The sequence below is a fragment of the Phalacrocorax aristotelis genome, chromosome Z (genome assembly GCF_949628215.1).
Source record: "Phalacrocorax aristotelis chromosome Z, bGulAri2.1, whole genome shotgun sequence".
Classification (NCBI taxonomy): Eukaryota; Metazoa; Chordata; class Aves; order Suliformes; family Phalacrocoracidae; genus Phalacrocorax; species Phalacrocorax aristotelis.
The window spans coordinates 65,737,659-65,752,797 of NC_134311.1; the positions used below are offsets into that span (position 1 = coordinate 65,737,659).

Here is a 15,139-nt window from a genome sequence, read left to right on the forward strand (position 1 = left end):
CCACAAATTCTCTGGACAATCTCTTCCAGTGTCCCACCTTCACAGTGAATTAAAATGAGGCTTATATTTGAAAAAAAAAATGTTAGAACAGCAGATTAACACTTTAGGACCAACCGCAATGGTCAGTCTACAGCAGAGATGGGAAGCTGCCTCTCTTTTCTACTTTGCTAAGAGAATTATGGATACAGGACATAAGGAGGGGCTACTGTATGGTTTCCTGTAAGATCAATTCCATGGAAAATGCAAAGGTGATCTCCAGAGGAGGAAAACAGAAATCCGATCCCTCAACAACAGCTAGAATTTAAATACCAAATGCCATAATGATTTCGCACAAACAAAAAAAGAAACAAGAGGGTAAAAAAGCAACAGATACTCTTGTTCCATCACCCTGAAGAAAAAGAATAAAAGGGTTCTGACACCTACAGATAAAATTCAGCAGCTCCAAGGGTAACTTCAACACTGTTCACAAACCTAACTGACCAGGTAGAAAGAGTGGTTTATGATCTCTCTTAAAGTTTTAAAAAAAAGAAGTCAATGTCACATCAGGAATGTAACATGAAAATTATAGCAATACTTGGCAAATAGTACTATGCTGATTACAATTCTTGAGTTTTAAAATTCAGATATAATTAGAACACCTCATATTACATGGTTCACTAAACTAACATTGAATGAATACATTCGGGCACAGAACGCTGATGAAAAATAAGGATTGTTGATGTGCCTATAAATTAGAGAAGAGCCAACTTCCTGTGTTTTGTCCACACATTAGCAAATCCACCATAAACCACTTGAAAACTTAAGTTCATTCTACAACAGACTATGACAACAATAAGCTTCTGAGAATGTAAAATCAGAAAACCAAATGGCTTTTCCTATCCACATCTGTAATATTTTAATATGGTGAATGGGCAACTGCTAGTTATTACTGCATGAAATAGCTTTAGCATCTGCTTGAGCTTTTTATGTTCACTAGCTGTTAGTTTCTATTCTGCTATGGATTTTAAAATTATGGGCTAGACTGATGTTGTGGTTTAGCCTGTAACTCAGCCCCACACAGCCGCTCGCTCACGCCCCCACCGGTGGGACGGGGGAGAGAATCAGAAGGGTAACGCTCCTGGTTTGACATAAGAACAGTTTAATAATTAAAATAATAAAAACTACAACAAAAATGTAATGGAAAGGAAAACAATGAGAGGCGCGAAACCCGGGGGGGGCGGGGGGGGAAGCGGAAATGAACGACTGAAACAAACCGCACGCGCCGCAGCCACTCACCGCCCGCCGACCCGATGCCGCGCCGCTCCCAAGCCGCCACTGCCCCCCCTCAATATACTGGTCATGGTGTCACGTGGTACGGAATGAACCTGCCATTGGCCAGTCGGGGTCAGCCGCCCCCACCATGGCCCCGCCCCTCCCAGCCCCCTGCCACGCGGCAGAGCGCGGGAAGCTGGAAAGGTCCCGACCACCGCAGGCACCACAGTGAAGGGAATTAACCCCTTCTCAGCCAAAACCAGCACAACTGACCATGTAATACAATAACTTGATTTCATGCTGTGCTAGAGTGCAACCACAATTTTCTTTCAGAAGACACTTCTTACTGAGCGTGAAGCGCCTTCAGCCCTTTTGTCCTCCAGTTCCTTCATTGCTTCCTTCCTTTAATAAGGAAAGTTTTGGATAATAAGCAGTTTTATGGGTTTTGTCAAAAAAGGACAGGAAAGGAGGTCAAGAGACACACAGGGTCTTTCCCCAGGCTCACACCTAATTGCGAAACATGACACTGTTAGTAAATGTCATATTCAGCACGTCTAACACAAAGGCACCATGTATAATCTTATTTTCAAAGCTATACTTCCATGTGAGGTAAACGTCTGATCTTTGCAATGTTACTGCTTTACTTCTCTGACATACAATTTCTTCCCCATCTTGTCTGACCCACTTTGACTCTATTTTCAGAATGTGTAACAAACATATTTTGTACCTCTTGTTCACATAATATCCCAGACAGCTGTAGTTGGTAAGTAAGGTTTAATAGTTACTTTCTGTATCTTTGTCTAAATGAAACCACTTTGTAGAAGTACAACTTCCAGTGTTCAAAACAGTGGCATGAGGTGTGAATTAAAAACTTAGCAATGTAGAATTCAGAGAGCTATTCTTCTAGCAGGTTAGTAAAACTGGGTATTAATTTATAATTTAGATATGCTGTGCAGAAAGCTGGACCGTGGGGTGCCAGGTTTCAGAGCGATGTATAGAGCTACTGCAGTCTTGGAGTATTTGGGGAAAAATAAAACTGATCAACTGTCATTAAGGAAAGATCACAAACTCTCTATGAGTATGTTCAGTTGAAGAGTATGATCCCCAGCATTCTCAGGGAAAAATCTGTCTCCGGGCAAAGGCAAAATAAAGAAAGCAGAATAGTTATGTTTCCTCTAACACTTTCTGCTATTCACTCTCTTCTCATTAGCTAACATTCCTCATTATCTTTGCAACTGGAGAAAAAGTTCTTTCCTTAGAAGTCATTATGATGATTGCCCTGGAATAAGGGCTATAAATTACTCTCTTAATTTCTCAAGTAATACTTTAAATTAACGTTTTAAGATTGGTTTTACTACTTCAAAGCATCACCTTACGGGAACTTGGAGCTTCGAATATTACTAAGCCCATTTATGAAAATGTGTAAGTACCCATCTTCCTCTCAGAAAGAACCATCTTTCACGTTAGTCTAACACAGTTGATGGGATATATCCTCTGGGTAGCTACAGAGCAATTGGATTGTCATTACCATTTGTAATTTTTCTTTTTTAAACCACTCCACACTAGTGATATTGCTGGAAAAATACTCATCACAAGTCTTATGGAACGAGTATTTGAACTGCACTGCTTAGATACAGAAAAGAGTGCCCAAATTCCTTCCTGTAAAATTTTCCTGCAGAATTTGAAAGCTTACACAAAAGGATACACGTGCTAGTGGAGCAAAAAGCTTCTTTGTTTAGGGGTGGTTTTTTTCAATTTAAATTTTAAGTTAATATTACAAATAATTAAGCCCTAGAATGGGAGAAAGTGAATTACACACACCCGCTGCCTTTTATGCTCTGGACATCTGGCAGCCTACCTTAGCAATTATTTTGGCACAATAGAATCAAACCTGGCAAATAAGGCACTCAGTGCTGAGGATACGAAATCCACTCCTGTATGTTTGAGGGTGTTAACTGTGGACTACCTCTAATCTGGTCCTGGAGACTGAATGGTTATTCAAAGCTCTAATATATATTCTAGCTTAGCTTCAAAAGAATCCAAGTTTCTGTGCTCTAAGACTGCTCTGCAACAAAAACCAAAACTTGGCAAGTGGAAAAAACTGTGATTCACTCCAAAAGCCAGTATTTTATTCAAACTAAAAGTAGGTTCAGTCCCCAATTTCCATACCTGAATGAACCAGAATTACATGCTTGCTATGAAGAACTCACATAGCAGGATATGTATCACTCATTAGATTATGGCATGGTTTCTAAAATTCCAGACTAAAGCAAGAGGCTGAGAAAGGGATTGATGGATTAATATAATAGATCATGTAACTGCAAACTCATCATTTTTTATAAGTAGAGGAATTTCACTGATTACAAAGTTACAAAACTAATTTACCAGCACAAAACAAAACTTTGTACTTTCCACCACAGAAAGTAAAGAGTGTTTTTGCTAGAAGAGCAGCTTTTACAAAGGTAGAATTTAGCTTCTGATCTGAGTACTAAGTCACTAGCTCAAGAAGGGCAAGGGGGAGGACAGGGAAACAATAGACCAGGCCGCCTCATCTTAACCCTGGGAGGGTTACACAGCCAGCTCCCCTGGGAGCTTCATGAAAGACAAGATGACTAGGAACAGGCAGGACAATTTTACCATAGGCAAGTCATGCCTAACCAACCTGACTGCCTTCTGCAGTGAGTGGCTGACCCTGAAGACACAGGAAGGGCAATGGATGTTGCATACCTTGATTTTTAGCAGGGCTTTTGACAAGATTTCCCACAGTATTCAGGCACATTAGTGACATACAGGTTGCACGAGTGGAATATCAACTAGGTAGAAAACTAGCTGGTCCACCAAACTCAAATGGTTGTGATTGCAGTATGAAGTCCATCTAGTGGTAAAAGTACCAGAAGCATTAATGACAGTACTAAAATCAACACTCTAATGTCTTTACTACTGACCTGGACAATGGGAAAGAAAGCCACTCACAAGAAGCTCAAAGATTTTAGCAAAGTGCAGGAACAAATTATATACTGGAGGGCATGACTGCCAGAGGGACCTCAGCAGGCTAGGAAACAGGTTGACAGGAATCTCATTAAGTTCCAAGGCAAATGCAAAGTCTGTTACTTAGGACAGAACAACTGCATACAGCAGTACAGAGTAGGCGCTGGCTAGCTAGAAAACAGCTCCATAAACAACAAAAAGATGTTCCCACTAGACCATCATAAACATGAAACAGCAGCACAACCTCATAGCAAAGGCAAACTGCATATTGGGCTGCATCAGCAAGTATATAGCCAGCAGGTAAGGGAAGTGATGCTTCCCTGTATGTGATACTTGTGAGACTGTGTTTGGATTAGTGTGTCCAGTACAAGACACCACAGACATACTGAAGTGAAGTGAGCCAAACTGGGAGCCATCATTCACATGTGGATGAATGATGTCCTTCACAATATGAGAAAGAACTGGCTTTGTCAGCCTTGGAAGGGTAAGGGCAGAATCTTCCTGTTGTTTGCCATGAGACAGTGGTGAAAATGGACTCTTCTCAGAGGGGCACAGTAATAGGATCAGGCTAGGTAATGCACACAAGTTGCAGGAAAGGAAATTCCACTCATATTGAAAAAAAAAAATTGTTCACTATGGGAAGAAGAAAACGCTGGAACAGAGGAACAGAAAGGCCGTGCAATCTCCACCCAGGAGATGTTCAAATCAAAGCCTGGAGCAATCTGATCAAATTAGATCTGTTTGCAGCAGAGGACTGGACAAAATTACCTCCAGAGGATCCTTCCAAACTGAATTCCTCTGTAACTTTAGTAGTGCAACAACTTCTATTAAAAACAAAGATCCAAGGTGTGTCACAGCCATGAACACACACTGCAAACTGGAAAAGTTCCACCAGATGAACAGAGATTAGTGTCCTCCGTCTTCTCATTTTGTTCTTGCTGCACTGCTTTGCCACAATCTGATGAGAACAGATTTTCATAGCCTGCTTGAGGCAGGCTAGAGTAAATACTTCTTGGGTGATAAGCAGCAGCTGGAGATGGGGTACAGAGTAAAACCTTCAAACTAGCAGTCAGATCCACAAAGGGACATAGGCTATTGCTTTACCATTTGTCAGACTACAAATCCATATACTGTGGGTATATGCCTTCCACACAGGCTGCTCAATCAAGAGGAAGAGAGGTTACCTCATGAATCAATGCCAGGCTGCAGCCTCTGAAAGAGTCGTCAAGCCTCACCTTGACCAAAGCCTGAAGAAAACATTAAAGTTGCACATCAGACTTGTGCAATGATACAATTGAACAGACTATCAGATGGCTAAAATTATTTATCATTCACTTTGAAGGTAGAAACTGAAATCACCACAATCAACTTGATCATCTTGTAGAATTACAAGAACTAAAGCCAACTAATATGGTGTCAGGCTCAAAGGGACAAGATCCATCTCACACCTCAACCAATGGAAAATAAAGTACTCAGCCAAGCTAGTTCTTACAGCCTTTTTTTTTTTTTTTAAGTCAAAAAGGGAACATATATTGGGATGAACTGCTTTCAGAAGTTGTCTAACCCTCTTCATTTACTAGAAGAGCTCATAGTGAAGTTGCTACAGTCAGGTGACATCAGTCATATTTAGAATGAATGAAGAACCACTCAAATTAAAAAAAGAAATATCCACATTTCACTACATTCTTAATCTCAATACCTTTTGGTCGCATTTTGATCTTCTAACTCCACAAAAGAATCTCAGGCTACTTATCTACTCAGGAAACATAACAGCAGACAAAAGAGACAGTGATCAATAAAGAAAAATAATCAAATTTTTATTAGCACTTCGACAATTACCTGCTGTTCCATGGTAAAGCACAGTGTTAGAAGATAACACTGGTACCTCTGATCCAATATAACAGTATGAGGTTTTGTTTTTTTTTTCCAAATACAAAGACAAGCTGAGTCTTATATTAGCTACTTATAAGCAGAGACATGTTGCATACTGTAGTTAGATACTTCAAGTTTCACAAGACAAAACTTAATACTTAAGGGACGTTAAATCCCTTCAAATCCCCTTTTTGCTTAGCTAGGAGGGAGAGAGTTAGAGGATTATTTCCTTGTCTTTCCCCTTCTCCCACTTACCTCCTATTTTTTGCAGCCCTAAAGGAAAAGTGGAATACAATGAAATCAAGAGGCCATACATGCTACATTCAAATACAGCTGCCACCATATTTTAAATTGAAATTTAATTACAAGTCTTTTTCTGCAGCGTGCAACATATTAATGCTTACATGACAACTTTTATTTCAAATTATATAAAAGAGATTTGCAAAAAGGGTAGTTTCTTTCACACATTGTTACATTTCTTAATGCATTGCCTGTTCAAAGTCTGTGTTTTAAGTGATCTTCACATAAAAACAGAGGTAGCTAAGCAGAAGTACTGTATTTTACGAGGTCTCTAAACATGGTGTAATAAAATGTTTGTTCTATCAATCAAGATGGATTAATTTCAGGACTTACACTTCATAACAGTTTGTCTTCCTCAAATATGAATGCTTTCTAACACAAGTACAGCTATTCCTATTTAGGCTTCGTCACCATGGACAGTTGCTACATCATTATGGAAACATGATAAATTCTTTTTATTAGGCAAATATTTGAGTTCCACTCAAGTACACTTAACATAATAAAAACAAAACAGTAATCTATGTCATAACTTAATTTAATTTTGCTGAACTTATTATGGAAATTTAACAGCGCTTTTAATTAGATTAGGGAGACGTCAAATAATCAAAACACTTGATTTTAAGTCTGGTATGTTTCTGTGCTGTCCAAACAATAGCTTATTTAGAAAAATTCTAATAAACTCCAGCATCTTAAATATGTTCAAAAGTGCCTTTCCCAGCATCAAAAAATTGTTAATTCAGAAAGCATCACTAAATTATAAGTAGCAAATACCATTAAAAGTCTAAGTGAACATAAAATGAAACACTGTGGTCCAAATTCTGTGAACAGATCAGATATGCAAGATGTTCTGCCTGTGCAGAACTGAACCATATTCTTCCTCAGACATTTAAAAAGGCAACGACTGGAAAAAGACAAGAGAATTTAGTAACTGCTTAGAACAGTTAAGCAGTGCAAGTAAGTGTACATTTCCTTATCAGGCTTGAAGGTCACTTGGTAGGTCCCTGAAATCCTGTGTTTTGTTTTATATAATGTAAGTGGGCACTCCAAAAAAGTGGAACCATATTTTAAAGAAAAGGAACTTTCCTAACATGTTCCTTATTCACAGCATCCATACAATCCACAAAATAAACTACTCAATTTTTCTATAGAGATATAACAGAACATTATGATTAGAATCTCAAATCATGTAAGCATCTATTTGCATCTGCTTGCATCTGTTTGCAATTTTGCTTTAGGTTTTGATTAAATAAATAGCTGTTTAGTTCACACTGGCCAAAGGACAGCTTTGATAAGACAGAATACAATTTTGGCACAGTATTTTTTAGTGAATTTCCGTGACAGAAGTACAGACAGTTAGGAGGAAGAAGCCAATAACTACTTAAGATGACCAGAAGTTATTAGCTCCTGCTTCTAACAGCTCAATGTTAACCTTAAAAAGCACATTTTCATTTTTTAATGCGTTGCCTCATGGGAGATTTAGTTTTAAGGGCTAATGTGCCCATCCTTTCATAAAAGCCTGCATTCCCTGACTGAACTACATCTCCTAGGAGTCAATGCAGTCTTCACCAAATGCTGGCTGCATTATGACAGTAAGAGATTCTTCCAACTCTCGTTTTCCATGGCCTCTGTAACAAAACTGTAGTCACAATCGTGAGTGGAATATAAAATCAGTATTTAGCTTTGATATGATTCCCTGACTTTTGCTTGCAGGGCATCACAAGTCTTCTTAGCATCTCCCAACAACATGGCAGTATTGGGTTTGTAGAAGATTGGATTATCCACCGCTGCATAACCAACTCCCAAAGATCTCTTCATTACAATGACCTGCACATAAAGAGTTCACGTTTGAAACAGCAAAAACCAACCACCACCACCACCCTCAAAGACAACACAAAAACAGCCTCTACAAAGGGAGAGGAAGAGAGATCCCTGGCCAAAATAGGGTGTTCACTGATACAAAACTGTATTTCAAACTTTAATATAGCACAAAAAATTGATATCCAGATCATAATTTATGCTAACCACATTTTAGTAGAAGCTCTTTCATTGGTCTTTTCTACTGCAGTCATCATTAGTCTTGCTAAAGCACTTGCTGATGATTATAAAATCAAGAATACTGCATCACACTTGTATAGTACTAGACTGTTTTGTTGGACACCTTGCAGAAAAGGTTCTCATTGAAACCGATGAAGAACGAAACCACCAACACAATCAAAACTACGAAGAGTAGGAGAATCTTGTTAGCTTTTCCTATAAACAGTGTTTTTAAAAACATGCTACGTAAAGTAGGTGCTAACACAACTCTGTTAATCTCACCTGTTTGGACTTCCAGACCTCGAGAACTGGCATTCCAGCTATGATAGAGTTCGGATCTTCCTGAGCTGCTGAATTAACTGTATCATTTGCACCAATTACAAGGACCAAGTCAGTTTCTGCAGCAAGACAAAGAAAATAAAACTGATAAAAAATTATGTGAAACCTGAACACTGAGGCTGATGCACAATTTTGTAATAAATCTGATCTCTACAGCAGAATAACCCCTTATAGAAAGCACTCTACATTTATAGTCACTTCATCCACACATACTTTACAAGCTTATCAGGCAAGTTACATAAACCAACTACCTCCAGCAAACTGCAAGCATCTACAACCCCATTCCAAGGGACTCATTAGACCCCTCTGCTGCACAAATGTTAAATCCTTTGATATTTAAATGTGGTTTTTCACACACATAGTACCATCACCTTCAAATTTCTTTGTGCCTGGCTTTTTCTTTGAATATTCTTTCAAAAAACTTCTTACCAGCAACTTTCTGATTTTTAAATAAAGATGTAAGAAAGCAAGAAGTTGTCTGTACAATGCTATACTGGTTTGCAAGACATGACAGGGTCAAGTCATCCACAACACCTGACCTAAAGAAGAAATAGTAGTTTTTCTGTACAGAGCAGTTACAGGGATAAAAAAGACAAAGCATTTGTCATTTATTTCACAGCTACAAGCAATTAAAAAACTCTTGGTTCTGGAGGAAACAAGTTTCACAGCCCTATTTAACCTCCTTTCAATATCTACTCTTTTCTGTACTCCTGCATTCAATATTTCCCTTTGCTCTACCTGTTGGTACTCTCTGCTTCTTAGTTTTCTGCTTCTGGGTCAGGCTGTTTCTTGTATTCTCTGTGCTCACTTGCCATCAACTAGGAAAGCACTCACACTACAAAAGAAAGACCGCTGCTCCTCTACAGCAGTATCACAACAAGCACAAAGAGAAACTGAATGGCCTGACTGAAATTTTTTGTTTTTAAAATCCTTGTGTGATGTAAAAACAGAGTCAAACACTGACAAGATCAAATCCAAACTACCGGAAATGTACAGCACACGTGCTAACCTGGGAAGTCTTCGTTGATCTCATCCATTTCCAGTACAATATCATACGGAACACCAGCTTCTGCTAGGAGGACGTTCAGCTGACCAGGCATACGGCCAGCCACAGGGTGAATACCAAACCTAACAGGAAAGAAAGTCCAACCCCATTAATACGTACTGACCACTCTGTTTTATACAGTAAAATGGCCACCTGTGACCTACAAAGCTGAGAAGTATAAGCACACATATGGATTAACAAAAAAAAATTTTCTCCTGCACTGTTGCAGGGAACTGAGTGCGTGGGAAAGGGAAAAAGGCCTGTAGATTTGACTCTTCGCTTGGAGAGCACCTGTTCCTTTCCTGCAAAGTTAAAAATATGACACAACAGGTATACAAAAGAATATGCTCATTTCTCAGTAAAACTGAAGTAGTTAGGGGTACATTTTCAAACCTTCCATCATAAGAAGACTCTTTCAGAAAGTTGTTGCATCTGCAGAGTGACTTTGGAGAGCCTGCTGGACACCTCTAGTGACAACACAGAAGGGACTCGTGGCCAGAAATGTCTGGGAACACATCACTGCAGGATAGACCAACAGAGTAAATTTTCCACCCAGCAACAGCTTATACCAACAAGCTTTTCTTTAATTACTTTTGAAAGTAGTAGGACTATTTTACCATTTTTTCTGGCTACAGTCATCAGCCTCAGCCACATCACACACAGCAACCATTCGCCTCCACCTTCCAAGCAGTAACATATTTAGAACCCTGTGACAGATACCTTTGTTTTTTTATGAATAAGCCTTTTTGCTACAAAACTGTCACCCACATTATGCTTTGCAGGTCCCTTACATCACTGAATCATAGAATCACAGAGTCATAGAATCATTAAGGTTGGAAAAGACCCTTAAGATCATCGAGTCCAACCGCTAACCTATCACTGCCAAGTCCACCACTAAACCATATCCTGAAGCACCACATCTACCCTTCTTTTAAATACCTCCAGGGATGGAGACTCAACCACTTCCCTCAGCAGCCTGTTCCAATGTTTGACAACCCTTTCGGTGATGGGTTTTTTTTCTCATGTCCAACCCAAACTTCCCCTGGCGTAGCTTGAGGCCATTTCCTCTCATCCTATTGTTTGTTACTAACTAGGGAGAAGAGTCCAACCCCCGCCTTGCTACAACCTCCTTTCAGGTTGTTGCAGAGAGCGACAAGGTCTCCCCTCAGCATCCTCCAGGCTAAACAATCCCAATTCCCTCAGCCGCTCCTCATAAGACTTGTTCTCTAGACCCTTCACCAGCTTCGTTGCTCTTCTCTGGACATGCTCCAGCACCTCAATGTCCTCCTTCTACTGAGGGGCCCAAAACCGAACACAGTACTCAAGGTGCGGCCTCACCAGCGCTGAGTACAGGGGCACCATCACCTCCCTGCTCCTGCTGGCCACACTATTACTGATACAAGCCAGGGTGCCATTGGCTTTCTTGGCCGCCTGAGCACACTGCTGGCTCGTGTTCAGCCAGCTGTCAACCAGCACCCCCAGGTTCTTTTCCTCCAGGCAGCTCTCCAGCCACTCCTCCCCAAGCCTGTAGCGTTGCATGGGGTTGTTGTGACCCAAGTGCAGGACTTGACATTTAGCCTTGTTGAATCTCATACCATTGGCTCTGGCCCAACGATCCAGCCTGTCCAGGTCCCTCTGTAGGGCCTTCCTGCGCCCCAGCAGATCGACACTTCCACCCAGCTTGGTGTCATCTGCAAACTTGCTGAGGGTGCACTCAATCCCCTCATCCAGACCATCAACGAAGATATTGAACAGGACCAGCCCCAACACTGAGCCCCGGGGAACACCACTCGTGACCAGCCAACAACTGGATTTGACTCATTCACCACCACTCTCTGGGCTTGGCCATCCAGCCAGTTTTTAACCCAGCGCAGAGTGCACTTGTCCAAGCCATGAGCAGCCAGCTTCTCCAGGAGAATGCTGTGGGAGATAGTGTCAAAGGCCTTACTAAAGTCCAAGTAGACAACACCCACAGCCTTTCCCTCATCCACTGAGCAGGTCACCTTATCATAGAAGGAGACCAGGTCAGTGAGGCAGGAGCTCCCTTTCATAAACCCATGCTGGCTGAGCCCGATCCCCTGGTTGTCCCGCACGTGCTGCGTAATGGCATTCAAAACCATCTGCTCCATGACCTTTCCTGGCACCGAGGTCAGGTGACAGGCCTGTAGTTCCCCAGATCCTCCTTCCGACCCTCCTTGTAGAGGGGCATCACATTCGCTAGTTTCCAGTCATCTGGGACCTTCCCGGTTGACCAGGACTGCTGACAAATGACGGAGGGTGGCTTGGCGAGCTCCTCTGCCAGCTCCCTCAGTATCCTCGGGTGGATCCCATCCAGCCCCATGGACTTGTGAACATCCAGGTGAAGGAGCAGGTTGGTGACTGCCACGTCTTCAACAACTGGGACTTCATTCTGCATACTATCTCCATCTCCCAGCACAGGGGCCTGACAACCCCGAGGATGACCAGTCTGACTACTAAAGACTGAGGCAAAGAAAGCAATAAGTACCTCAGCCTTCTCCTCATCTTTCGTGGCAAGGTTACCCTCCACATCCAACAAAGGAGGGAGATTCTCCCTGGCCCTCCCTGTGTCACTGGTGTATTTATAAAAACAATTTTTGTTATCTTTAACGGTGGCAGCCAGTTTAAGTTCCAGCTGGGCCTTCGCCTTCCTAATCTTTTCCCTGCATAACCTCACAACATCCTTGTAGTCCTCCTGAGTCACCTGCCCCTTCTTCCAAAGGCAGTAAGCTCTCCTTTTTTTCTTGAGGTCCAGCCAAAGCTCACTATTCAGCCAAGCCGGTCTTCTCCACCGCCTGCTCGACGTATGGCACATGGGGACAGCCTGCTCCTGCACCTTTGAGACTTCCTTCTTTACAAACATCAGCCTTCCTGGACTCCTTTGCCCTTCAGGACTGCCTCTGTTAACCAGACACCTTAACAGTCCAGAGTCTGTCCTTCTAAAGTCCAGGGTAGGGGTTTTGCTGACACCCTTCCTTACTTCTCCAAGAATCAAAAACTCTATCATGTCATGCTCGCTGAGCCCAAGACAGCCTCCAACCACCACATCACCCATCAGGCCTTCTCTGTTCATAAACAGCAGGTCCAGCGGGGCACCTCCCCTGGTTGGCTCGCTTACCACCTGCGTCAGGAAGTTATCTCCCACACACTCCAGGAACCTCCGAGACTGCTTTCTCTCTACTGTGTTGTATTTCCAGCAGATATCTGGTAAGTTGAAGTCTCCCATGAGAACAAGAGCTAGAGATTGTGAGACTTCAGCCAACTGCTTGTAGAGTACTTCATCTGTCTCCTCATCCTGGTTGGGTGGTCTATACAGACTCCCACCAGGATGTCTGCCTTATTGGCCTTCCCCCTGATCCTCACCCATAAGCACTCAACCTTATCATTGCCGTCATTCAGTTCTAGACAGTCAAAACACCCTCTAATGTACAAGGCTACCCCTCCACCTCTCCTTCCTTGCCTGTCCCTTCTAAAGAGCTTGTAGCCATCCATTGCAGCGCTCCTGTTGTGTGAATCATCCCACCATGTTTCCGTGATGGCGACCACATCATAGTTTCCCTGGCGCACAATGGCTTCCAGCTCCTCCCGTTTATTGCCCATGCTGCTGCGTGCATTAGTGTAAATGCACTTCAGTTGATCTATGGATCTCATCTCCAACACAGGCATGCCACCCCTAGGCTCATCCCTAGCAAGCCTGGTTTTATCCCCTTCCCCCTTTGTACCTAATTTAAAGCCCTCTCAACGAGGCCTGCTAACTCCTGAGCCAGAATCCTTTTCCCTCCTTTGCAACACGTGAACCCCATCTGACTCCAGCAGGCCCAGTGCCATGTAAACTGCCCCATGATCAAAAAAAAACAAAATTCCACCACTGGCACCAGCCTCTGAGCCATGTGTTAATGAGATGGGACTTCCTTTCCGTATGCCTCCCAGCTACCAACAGGATGGAGGAAAACCCTACCTGCACTCCTGATCCTTCAAGTAATCACCCCAGTTCTCTATTAAGTCCCTTTTGATTGTCTTTGCACTTCTCTCAGCTACCTCATCACTGCTGACCTGAACAACCTCTAGCGGATAATCATTGGATGCTTTTACCAGCCTAAGCGCAAGCACCACAGAGTAAATGAACTGGCTACAACATAACACTCTTCATGAAAAGGCCAAAAGACTGCAGCCTTCCTGAAGCAAAACCACTCCTAGACCTAGAAATACCCTTGGCAAATGACCTTATTTACTCAGGTATCTCTAGAGTATGGGTGATTATCACAGCCTAACACTCCCAACAGAAGAATTAGGAGGAACTCTAGGCACAAGACAATGCTTTGCTGAATTAGGTTAACATGCCACTTTATTTTCATGATTGATCTTAGGAGGAAAAAAAAAAAAAAAAGAGGAGTGAGAAGGAGGAGAACTAACAAGCTATACCTGTTTAAGCATAATAATTTAAGAAATATTTTCAGAACAGCTCAAAACCAACAAAGAGAAGACACACTTCCTATGAGTTACTACAAATTCAGACACATACAGGGTGTGGGGGGTGTTAAGACATGTGTGTAGTTCTGTAAGAGTAAAAACCTGACAAACTTCAGAACAAGACGTTAAACTTGTTTATATGCAACTCCCAAAGACATATTTTGGTTAGAAGCAAATCTATTTATTGGGGGGAGATCGTACCCTTCTGCTCATGTACTGGCCCTAAATAAACGAGGCAGATCAATGTCTACTGTCCTGTGCATTTTTTGTCTTTCCAGTCTGGAGCTATCACCAAATGTAATCCTGACTCAAGCACACCAGAAATGCCTCAGGTGAATGTTGTATATAGCAGATGTTAACTATTTAATAAGAAAGCCTACCTGTACTTTGGAAAAGACAGAAAATACCCAAGAGAAAACTGTGAATTCTTGGATTTTTGAACAGAAATTTCTGAGCAGAAATTCAAGTGAGTCAGGAATGCAATAAAAGGACTTCAGACTTCTTCAGAAAGGAGGGAAATATTGATAAATCAACTTGCCATGACAAAGGGATTGTCACATACTTCTATTTTCAACTCCACTGCAATGGAAGTGGATAACACATCACTGATGGTCCGTAAGTCACAGTCCAATTAACACAGATCACTTGTGAATTTAACACTGTACAAATACATCCTTAAAAGGGCAACTGAGCACTCCATCAGCAAGACAACATTAAGACAATGCAAAGATGAGACAATTAGAACTCCAGAAACAAAATCAAGGGCATATGATTAATACATGTGATACTAGATATACCACAATTTTAAGCTCTAGGTCAAAC

The 15,139-nt window shown here is 41.8% G+C and overlaps 1 protein-coding gene across 2 annotated transcripts in view; it reads right to left on the reverse strand.

Moving 5' to 3' along the window:
• Positions 1-6,031: 6,031 nt before the first annotated feature.
• The window catches only part of NNT (nicotinamide nucleotide transhydrogenase), a 47,813-nt gene continuing 38,705 nt past the window's right edge, over positions 6,032-15,139 (reverse strand). For both annotated transcript variants that reach the window (XM_075079173.1, XM_075079174.1), the window contains exons 20-22: positions 9,794-9,912; positions 8,728-8,843; positions 6,032-8,235 (exon numbers count right to left, since the gene is read on the reverse strand). In XM_075079173.1, coding sequence (XP_074935274.1) covers positions 8,086-8,235; positions 8,728-8,843; positions 9,794-9,912 — 385 coding nt within the window. In that variant the 3' untranslated portion in view covers positions 6,032-8,085. The remainder of the gene's footprint in view (positions 8,236-8,727; positions 8,844-9,793; positions 9,913-15,139) is intronic.